At 40.5% G+C, this 11420-nt stretch overlaps 1 protein-coding gene across 1 annotated transcript; it reads right to left on the minus strand.

Moving 5' to 3' along the window:
* Positions 1–6794: 6794 nt before the first annotated feature.
* On the minus strand, positions 6795–11400 carry LOC310738824 (growth arrest and DNA damage-inducible protein GADD45 gamma-like). The gene is made up of 3 exons (XM_083564255.1): positions 7942–11400; positions 7639–7843; positions 6795–7524 (listed from the first exon to the last, which is right to left on the minus strand). Exons 1-3 carry the CDS (start codon positions 8040–8042, stop codon positions 7411–7413), a joined length of 420 nt encoding a protein of 139 aa, XP_083420381.1. The 5' UTR covers positions 8043–11400; the 3' UTR covers positions 6795–7410.
* Positions 11401–11420: the final 20 nt, after the last annotated feature.

Genomic DNA, 11420 nt, shown 5'->3' on the forward strand with positions numbered 1-11420 from the left:
TGAACTAGTAGTTACAGAACAACCGTCTAAATGCAGGCTGAGATGCTGGAGCTTCTGTGTACTATTTTTTGGGCCGATGAGCAAAATCTCCGTTTTATCAGAATTTAATAGCAGAAAGTTATGGGTCATCCAATCTCTTATTTCTTCAACACACTCAGTTATGCGAGCTAATTGAGCTGTATCGCCTGGTTTGGATGAAATATATAGCTGGGTATCATCAGCATAACAATGGAAGCTAATTCCATGCCTTCTAATAATATTTCCTAATGGAAGCATGTATATTGTAAAAAGCAGGGGTCCCAGAACTGACCCTTGTGGCACGCCATAATTTACTAGCATTATCCTGGATAGCTCTCCATTTAAATCTACGAAATGGTAACGATTGGACAGGTAGGATTTAAACCAGCTTAATGCCTGTCCCTGAATACCGATGTAATTCTGTAAGCGATCGAGGAGAAGATCATGATCTATAGTGTCAAACGCAGCACTAAGATCTAGTAAAACTAATAGGGAGATGTAGCCTTGGTCTGAAGCTAAAAACAGGTCGTTAGTGATTTTAACTAGAGCAGTTTCTGTGCTATGATGGGGCCTAAAACCTGACTGAAACTCTTCAAAGATATTGTTCTCCTGCAAGTGGTTACATAGCTGGGCAGCGACAATCTTTTCTAAAATCTTAGACATAAATGGGAGATTTGAAATTGGTCTGTAATTCGATAGCGTGCTTGGATCCAGATTAGGTTTTTTAATGAGGGGCTTAATAACTGCTAACTTGAGGGATTTAGGGACATGACCTAACGATAGTGAGGAGTTAATAATATTTAAAAGAGGCTCACCAGCTGTATATAACACTTCCTTCAGTAGTTTAGTGGGAATTGGATCTAACTGACATGTTGTTGATTTAGCTTTCATAATAGCATCATACAGCTCTTCCTGTCCTATACATGTAAAACAGTGTAGTTGTGGGGTTGTAAGTACGATTGTGTCGGGAGATGCTGTCAGAGGTTGAACTGCCACAATTGTTTTTCGAATGTTATCTATTTTTTCAGTGAAGAAATTCATAAAGTCTTCACTACTAAACTGTGATGGAACACATTTTTCAGATCCCTGATTTGTTGTTAATTTAGCGACTGTACTGAAAAGGAACCTGGGATTGTTTTTGTTATTTTCTATGAGTTTGCTCAGGTGTTTAGCTCTAGCAGCTTTTAGCGCCTGTCTGTAGCTAAGCATACTGTCTTTATACGCAATTCTAAATACCTCCAATTTAGTTTTCCTCCATTTTCTCTCCAGATTACGTGTTGTTCTCTTTAGGGCATGCGTATGACTATTATACCAAGGTGCAGGTGCTTGTTCTCGAACCTTTTTTAACCGGATGGGGGCAACAGTGTCTAAAGTGCTAGTGAGGATAAGGTCTATGTTGTTCGCCATCTCATCAAGATAATCAGCAGTTATGGGTTTAATGTGAAACTGCGATAAATCAGGCAGGTTATTTATGAATCTGTCCTTAGTGGTTGGAATAATAGTCCTACCAAGTCGATACCGTGGTGAAACACGGTTAATCTGCTCTACCGGTAGTGTGTACAGTAGGAGATAATGGTCTGTGATGTCATCACTCTGGGGTAAAATATCTATATCAGTGACGTCTGCTCCGTGGGATATTATTAAGTCTAGTGTGTGGTTAAAACTGTGGGTTGGTCTGGTGACGTTTTGTTTAACTCCAAAAGAGTTTAGTAAATCGACAAATGATAATCCTAGGGCATCGTTTTCATCATCTACATGAATATTAAAATCTCCTACAAGCAGCACTTTATCAAAGCTGATCAAGAGGTCTGAGAGAAAACAAGCAAACTCATGAAGAAAATCAGCGTAGGGTCCTGGGGGTCTGTACACGGTGACCAGAGCGAGTTTTCTGTGCATGTCTGAAAGTGCAATTTTAAGAACGAGCACTTCAAATGATTTAAAGCTGAATCCTAATCTCTGACTAACATTAAGAGAAGCACTATAAATGGTTCCTACACCCCCCCCACGACCAGTCTGACGGGGCTCATGCTTATAAACATATCCTGACGGTGTAGACTCGTTTAGACCCATATAATTACCTGGTTTAATCCAGGTCTCAGTGAGACAGAGTGCATCGAGATTATTCTCTGTGATCATCTCATTTACAATCAGTGCTTTGGGTGCAAGTGATCTAATGTTTAAAAGACCGAACTTTAGAACTTTGTTGTGTTTGTTTATCTGGCATTTTTCAGTTTTAACTGCAATAAGATTATTTCTGGATCTTGTGTATGTAATTCTTGGTTTTACTACCCGAGGAATAGATATGGTTTCTATAAACTGGGCTGTGTGTGAACTTGTAACTATTTGGTCTGTAGTATGCGTGTTCTTATAGTTGAAGATTTCTTGATGTCTTACCAGTCAGATGGTGTGTAGTATCCTAGAGATGTTATCTGATAGCACTGCTGCTCCAACTCTGCTGGGGTGCAGGCCATCAGGGCGGAAGAACCTAGGACGCTCCCAGAAACAGTTCCAGTTATTAACAAAGAGAAGTTTATGTTCTCGACACCATGACTGTAACCATTCATTTAGTGCTAAAAGTCTACTAAACTTCTCAGCCCCTCGCTGGTAAGTGGGAAGAGGTCCTGACACTATAATCCTCGTTGTGGGTGATGTGCTGCGTACCGTCTCCACCAGGATCCTGAAGTCCCTCTTTAAGATCTCCGTTTGCCGCAGCCTGGTGTCGTTTGATCCGGCATGGAGAACAACCGCTCCGAAGTTCTCGTTCAGGATCGCGGGTACCTGCGCAGCGACATCCAGAACACGAGCACCAGGAAAACAGCGAGTGTGCACCTTACCTTTAGCTCGGGTAGCGCGGACATGCCGGACGATGGAATCTCCGAGAATAACAGTGTCGCGTTCCGTCTCGCGGAGGGGGACGAAGCGGTTCTCGGTCGAGATCTCGAAGGCCGGTGGTGGAGGTGGAGACGTCCTCGATCGGGGCTTGGCTTGTCTCTTCCGCCGCGGCCGCATCCAGGGTCCATGTTGCACCGGTGCCGGAGTTGTAGGTGCGCTGGGCCTGGGCATAGAAGCACGCGGAGTTGATGTGTTGGGAGCGTTAGGTTCAACCCGGGAGTTTACCTGGGATGAGTGCGCGTCCGCCCGGGATGTTTCCAGCGCCGCTTTCCGCTCTCGCAGCCGGTCATGCTTTACATGCAGCTCGCGAATCTGTTTCTCCAATGCCTCCATCTCCAACGCCACCGTTTGCAACTCGAACGAGTCCTCACCTGTGCTCGAATGCAGACAAACAACCGGCATAGTGCTTATCGTCACGAACAGATTTATTATACAGAGATGTGAGTGAGAGAAAATAAATATAAACATCACTAGTTATTGTCGAGTTAACTAACTACAGGCACAAGTCAGGAAGACAAAAACAATTAAGGATTATTAAAAGAGGAAAAACGGATGGATAGATAGCAAAGTTTGTTTGAAAGACGCCGAGAGAGATACAAACACGTAACTCGCGGCAAACAAGTCAAACACAGGAAGCTACGTCACAGGAAGCTACGTCAAAACAGCCACACAGGTGTGTCTGTGTGCATTGGTGTGTATAGGTTTCATAACCTTGTGCTCCAGAACATCTGATCACATGCACATTATCAACTTGTGCTGTTAATATCATGAACAGCAGCTACGCTAATTCCTCTCCACTGCTTCTCTTTCTCTCCCCATCCCGAGGCATCCTGAGGTTTGGCCAGCTCCAGTCACGTCCCACCTCGTGAAGATTATGGACCTATGGATGATCATGGAGAAGTAGATGCCGAGTGTTTAAAGGCCCTGGCATGGAGAAGCTGATGCTGGATCTATGATGATCACAAATTGTTCTGTATTGTTGAAAGATTTATGACCAAACTTTTGATGTCACCCATATGGGGATGGGTTCCCCTTTGGGTCTGGTTCCTCTCGGGGTTTCTTCCTCGTATCATCTGGGGGAGTTTTTCCTTGCCACTGTCGCCGCGGCTTGCTCATCAGGGACAAACGCACACCATTCACCTTCACTGTTGTTTTCTGTAAAGCTGCTTTGAGACAATGTCTGTTGTGAAAAGCGCTATACAAATAAACTTGACTTGACTTGACTTGACCTATAAAACTCCCTCACACACACACACGGGTTGTCGGTTATTACATGTACGTGGTTATGCTCGTGTGTGTGTCTGTGCAGGTTCCCGGTGGTGTTTCTCCGCATCAGCCTTTCCCGCTACGCACCTTCTGTTCCCGGATTCCCCGCTTTTCCCACGGTGACGGCGTTCTTCCCCAGCGCACCTCGGATTTCCGACGCCTCTCCGTCGCTGCCTCCGCGTTGCGCTTCCTCCACGCCTCACCGTGGATATTACCCAAGGAACTGCCTTTTGCCGGTTTTATCCCGCTCTGCGGGTGTTCTGTTTTGGCTTTGCCTTTTTCATTTAATAAAGACGCCGGCTTCTACTTCTGCCTCCGCCTCCGTGTTCGCCGCGTGACATCTATAGCTTTATACTAGCAGGTTAGAGATAATCATGTGATCAAAGGAAGAACATACAAAAACTTCCACACAGGCAGTAACCAAGGCACAAGATCTTACAACGTAATCTGAGAGGTGTTCATACTACCCACTAAATGCACTCGATGCACTTTATGTAGCTCTATGTTGTTTAGTGTAGCACCAGGGTTCCGGAGGAACGTTGTCTTGTTTTTACTGTGTACCGTGTACAACTGTTTATAGTACAAATGACAATAAAAGCCTCTTGACTTGACTAAACCAGTATGTTAGCTACTTATTATGACTATAGTTATAAGATGACTATACTTTTATGACTATAGCTATAAGCCTGACAGTACTACATTATGCATCTTGAACATTAATTATTAGATTAGAAGACAGATTAGATGTGTGCATTAGGATTCTATGTGATAGAATGTAAATATGCACAAGTCTTTGTACTTTAAAGATGAGCTGTAAAGATTAGATGAAGCTTGTAAGGAGTCTTGCCTAGTTTCATGTACAATGCAAAAACTGTACCAGACTTCATGACCAAAATGGGTATAAAGGTTTTAATTTGTTGAAATAGCGTCTCTTCTTTCTATTCATCTTCAACTAATTTTTGTATTTTAAGTGAAACATTCATATTCCTAAAGAGTACCATTTGTCATATGTTATTATGATGTGCTAACCCTGTTTTAAACTTGGAAGTGGAATTATATGTGTTAAACACATAGACAAGCGGAGTGATACACATAATGCAGTGTGGGAAATAGTAAACTTTTCTGGTATTTACCAAAACTAAAGTAAATCTAATTAAAAAAATATATATTATTAGATCAACTAAAATGTAAATAATAGTTATATTGATAATGTAGTTGACTTGCTTACTCAGTGATTAGTTAGGAGATCCACAGGGTAGCAAGCCCAGCAGATAAATAAAGTTATATTCTGGAATTTGCTATATAAAATAAAATAAAACATAAGTTTTTATGTGAGACATAATTTTGGAGATCCTAAATTATTTACAATTTTAAGTCCTACACAAACTTGCTAAACAATCCAACATGTTCAATCTAATGTGAAAAAATAATTGTGACAGACTGCTGAATGCACATCTGAAGTGCAAATGTGGCTACAACATGAAGTGCAATGTGCATTATGTTTCTCAGTCAAATGTCCAGTTAACTTTATGAAGTACTGTTACATGGAACAATGATGTGGTGAAGACCTGCCTGAAATACTTTAGCTGCAAATCAACTCAAAAAGAATTGCACCCGTCTGTGAAAAAAAACCATAAAAAACTTGGTCCAGAAAAGGACAGCAGCTAAATACCACCTTCTTGATTAAATACTTTTTTAAATAAAACTTAGAGATTTTGACTGACAAAAAGGCCAATATAATTATTAAAACTATATAGCAGCTGTAGCATTGCACACAGAACCAGTTACTGCTTTTGAACTAGGTTTTGCATCTGTATATTCCAGATGCTGATAGGTTTGAACAGTTAATAGTGAGTGATTTTAATAGTTCTGAACATGTTCTCACACAATTCTTTAGAGCCCCTAAGACAGAGATTTATATTAAATAGGTTTTTCAAAAAGAAAAAAGAAAACAGACACTGCAGCTCTCCCCAATTTTCTACATTTGCATGTACGTGCAGATGCTTATAATTATTCGGGTTCCCTTTATAACTTTGTATGCCCTTTTCTTATGTGACAACCGTGAATTAAAAGCACAGTATGAAATTGCACTATTAGTTGCTTTATTGATTGCTTTTTACCTAAGGTTAGTAACACTCATGTGTACTAGCACTTAATCCAACTACTGTGTTCAGTTGTAAAGTTGTTAACATTTTTCTTTGTCCTTCATCTTTCTTTATCTATTCTGCACTTACTTTTGGCCAGATGAAATAAACTCAGTCTCTTCTTTGAGCACTGCTAATGGAAGAATTTACTTCTATTATACTTAACTTCTTCATAAAAAAAGATACTTTACTTATCTGTCCAGTGATTGGAAAAGTAAACAGTTTGGGTACAGGTAGATTATTAATATTGATAATATTAATATTCAATAATGCTTAATTGTATATCATATTTTGAACATTTATTGTCACCTTTCTTTCAGTTGCACTTGTCTGAGCAAGAGTCCCAGAATGATAGAAAAAGTAAAAACAAATATCCAATGAGTAAAGCAATTCAAGTTTTATTTTTTTATTTTTCACATTTAATTGAGAGTTTTACAGGAAGGTTTCAGTTTTCAGTTTCTAAACTCGTGCTAATATTTCATTAATTTTTTTTTCTTGTTTTGTTTTTCTAAAGTGAAACCTTTAGACTTTGTTTCTTTTTCTCATATTAATTATTTCTAAAGTTAAACCTTTAGATAATAAGACAATTCTGGAAAGTGGAAAGAAGCACTTTGCCGACAATAAGGTACGTTATACTGTGCGGCAAATACGTTTTGAAACCAAAAAAAATGTCCCTGGTGTTAAAGTCCATTTTTCTCAAAACGTCGCTACGACGCACCACCGCGTCCTCCGCGTGTCTAACGCTTAATGCGAAATTTGTGCTGCTGTGGGAACACAAACTCGCTTTCTCCTTCCTCTCCAAACCTCATCCGCACAAAGAATGAGGGCCGCTGGGTCGCTCTCGTGGCATGCCCGGCCTCGTTCACATAAAGAAGGAGGACCATCTTGGCATGGACGGGACGAGAAGCGACGGATCCGTGGGGCGAAAGGCCACTTCAGGCCTGCATACCCCGCGCTGCCTGGACTGCATCAGAGCCTCCTCAGAAGCATCCAGGGATGAGAAGATCCATCATCATCCTTTATTTAAAGAATGGATGTATTTCCATTAGGGGTTTAAAGCCTCTCGAGTGAGAAGATTCCCGTCAACAGATCAGCGAGCTGGCAGAGTGATCTCTGGAAGCCAGTCGTTGGAACGACGGCTTTCTTCGCAGAACATGTGCAGCTTCTCCAGAGCTGGATCTTCCCACGAACTATCAGCTGGACTCTGTGGAAATAAAATAGAAAGCATGATGAGCATCTCTGTGAAGTGGTTGAGCAGATGATATCGCGTTGTGAGCTGATGCTGCATTACATGTGTAGAACATGGAGCATGTCGTACCGTGATCAGGAGGCAGTGACAGTCCTCAGTTTCATCTTTAGCGCTGACAATCTTAGCTAGACGTTGTACGTCGTTCACTCTCACGATGCTGATGTCGTTATCGAAGCAGAAAGCTTGGATGAGAGTAAAGTGGATTTGGAGCGCGATATCGCACTCGAACTCTTCATCCATGGCCAGGACGCAGAACGACACGCTGTCAGGATCACTGCAGAAAGAAAAAAGGAAACAAGTGCATGAGCATAAAGTCACTTGGTGTGTACAGTATAATGTTAAAATCTGGTTAGGCAGATCAGGACTACTCACTCAGTCATTATTTTTGCGCACTCATAGACACCGACGGTGACGCGACCATCAGCGTCTGCGGACTGCAGAGCCTCAACCAGAGATTTGTTTTCATTAACCATCTTGACTTAGGGTTTTTGCAGTGGTGGGAGTCGGGTAATGTTTCCTGCTTGCACGCTCGCACAGTTTGGAATGGATATTCGGTGGCACGCGTCTCGTATTTATACTCGGAAGCCGGCACGCGCTTGCAATCTGATTGGCCAATGCAGGACAATAAAGAAAAGAGGCATCGAGGCGCGTGCCTATAGACAAGCATGACATCTCCAAGAATTGATAATGGAAAAAGGTCAATTTTGCACGCTGCTGACTTTTAATCTGGTTCTGTATTTTCTTTTTTTTTATTTAATAGAACGCTATTGTTCACTGTAGACTTTCTGGCACGTGCACTGCAAGATGCATAGACGTGGACAGATTTCAGTAGATTTATTTCACATTACAAAGTTTACGCATCGATAAAAAAGTACAACATTAATTGAATTTTACATGCAGATTCCCCAACATCAAATAAGGTTGAATAATGCGACAAAAGCAGGAACTGTGAAAAACAATTGCGTTCATTTATAATATTAAAATCAGTTTAAGTACAAACTACAAAACAGAGCTCTTTAGCTACTTCATGATTTGATGTATGTAAAGAGAGCACAGCTACAAGTGTGCAAATAAATATATTTATTATATATTAGCTGCAAAACATGATGTAGCAAAAAAAAAAGTTCTAAAAAGTTCTAAAATGTCGTGTTTGTGGTGTCACAAAGTCATTTATCTGTATTTTTTCATAGTAGTAAAGATCATAATTGCGTTCTGTAAGTTGGGATGCCAAATATGGAGACTTTGAACTCGTGCAGATCAAACCTGAAATAAAGGGTCATGTGCTTGTAGCTGATAACAGCAGACACGCGTGGCTGTTTTGCATATTCATTTGCATGTCCGACTTTGGACGCGTGGCATGGCTGCTCCCCTCCCCAACCTCCCTTCTCCCCCTCCCTCCCTCCCTTCTCCCCCTCCCTTTCTCTCGCTCTCTAAGGCAGATGCATGGCACATCTGCTGTCCTGTAGAACTAAAGGATCAATAAACTCAAATTAGCAGTTATCATGCTCTTGGTAAATATATACAGTGCCTGTATTGGATCAGTTTGCTGCACTGATTCGGATGGGTATGTTTGGTGTATAAAGAACAAGATCATTTGCATAATAATTGTCATATAGAAAATACAGTTTTCAGTGTTTTGCTTGAAGTGAATGTTGCGTCTATTAAAAAAAGATAAGAAGATTTGGTCACCTATATTGAATTTTTAGGTTGAGGAAGTTTCAACTTGTTCAATGCAATAGAAAAACAGTGAACAGACTGCTTGGAATAAATAAAACATAATAAATACATACATTGAAATGTTTTATTACGTGAAGAAATCTATGCATTGAGCGGCATTTTTAATTCCATAAATCCCTGTTAATCTAACATAGGAGTTTAATTGATTTCTGTGGTTGTAGCGAATGAAACTTGCAGTAATTGAATGTATTAATAAACGGAATGGTCATAATAGTAGCAGGATATAGACTGCATCTATCATCTGCAGAGTGTCCTCTGTTTTGAAACTCTCATTCCTTTTCTTGTCTGAGAGTAGCACGCGCCTGCTGTTGCTTTCAGACCAATAAGAAGCAGGGCACCTCTTAAAAAGAAGCCGGATTTATGAGGGCTAATCTACAGCCGTGTGTGTGTGTGTGTCTGTGTGTGTGTGTGTGTGTGTAAAGAGTGGGGTAGAGTGTAGGGAGGGTACTAAAAGTAATTGTTCAAGAAACCACCTGTCACTCGCGAGCACGCACGCAGCGCAGCAGCGCGAGACGGACGGACGGGCTGCAGATGTGACGTGCACACAATACATGGAGGCAGACGTGCTGCACGCGCCTCTGCTGAGGTCAACTCTGCGGTTCACGTGTATGCAAATTGCACGAGCACCTTAATTCAGAGATCTGACATACTTTAGTTGCCTATATATGCCTTAATAGTAGATATAGTAGATTGCTGGCCAAAACACGCAATACAGAAATGACAGCTGTTAATGCATGTGTGCACTTTATAAACTACACTGCAGAGTGTTGAAGGGATTTAATATTCAGTAAAACTCTGGATTTTCTTATCGTTTTGTTGACGTTATTAGCTCGATAATCACTGACATTGGAAAAGTTGTACTTTGTTCTTAGTACAGAAAGAAAATCCATTGTAAAACTTTTGTAAACAAGATTTATTTTTAATGACTGTTGCGGTAAATGAACAATAGCGTTAGGTGCTGCAGGGTGAGGGGTAAAGGGTGACTGGAGTGGGTGTATCCTAGTGAGGCCCCTCCATCTGCTCCTGTTCTGCAAAGTAACAATAGGTCTGAATCTGTCAGCGTCAATCTGCTCTCTCTGTTATCTTAAAGTCGACATTTTGATTTGCAATTTTGTTTTGGTTTTGCATTAGATTTTTTTTTCCAGATCTCTTATACTATAAATGTAGTAGTATAGATTCTTATCAGAAATGGGCCTATATATAATATCAATGTTGTTTTGTTTGCTTAACGTCTTTGCATTTCAGTGATTACTAACTAATGAATGAACTAGTGTTTACTGCAGTGGAAAGTGAAAGGGAGAAATCCTCCACCACTTCTACAAGTTGGAGTTAGTTGCTCATGGGACGCAAATCACACAAACTCTTTTGCATATCACACACGTGCGTGTTGTTTACATGCACTTTTTTTTCTTCAGATGCATTTGCAAAGTGATCCCCCTTTGCAAAGCTTCTGCGTCACGTGACTTCAGGGCCACAGAGCCAGGCAGATTGCATGGCAGGGCGTCATGGCACGCGTTACTCATTTGCATGTGTATAGACGTCCAATAATAGAAGTTTCTGAACTGACAATAGGGCGTTTCAGAGTGTCTACAGATGGCCATACTCCACCTGTCCTTTTGCAAGGAGGGGGGCATATACACACACTTTCTTTTCTCTCTCCAGCAGATGTAATAGTTTTGCTCAATCTTTAAAACCCTTTCAGATTTTGCTTATAAAAACTTTGCTATGCCTCTGTTTATAGTTATCTATCTATCTATCTATCTATCTATCTATCTATCTATCTATCTATCTATCTATCTATCTATCTATCTATCTATCTATCTATCTATCTATAATATAACAGTTATTATTAACAGTTTTACATACTGTAACTATGACTTTGTTTATCAATGTTTATCATATGTACAACCTAAGATACAAGTTTATTTTAAAGTGGTGCTAGTTTAAAAGTCGTAAACACAATTTAATAAAAAACACCACAAACCTGTATTTTCATCTAAATATAAAACAGATTTATGCTCCTTTTATGCGCATTTGTTTTAAAGCACCGTGCGGGACAAAGTAAAAAAAAAAGCCCACGGATTATCCTCATCAATCTGCCGCGAGCCGGAATG

Source organism: Silurus aristotelis (genome assembly GCF_946808225.1).
Source record: "Silurus aristotelis genome assembly, chromosome: 16".
NCBI lineage: Eukaryota > Metazoa > Chordata > Actinopteri > Siluriformes > Siluridae > Silurus > Silurus aristotelis.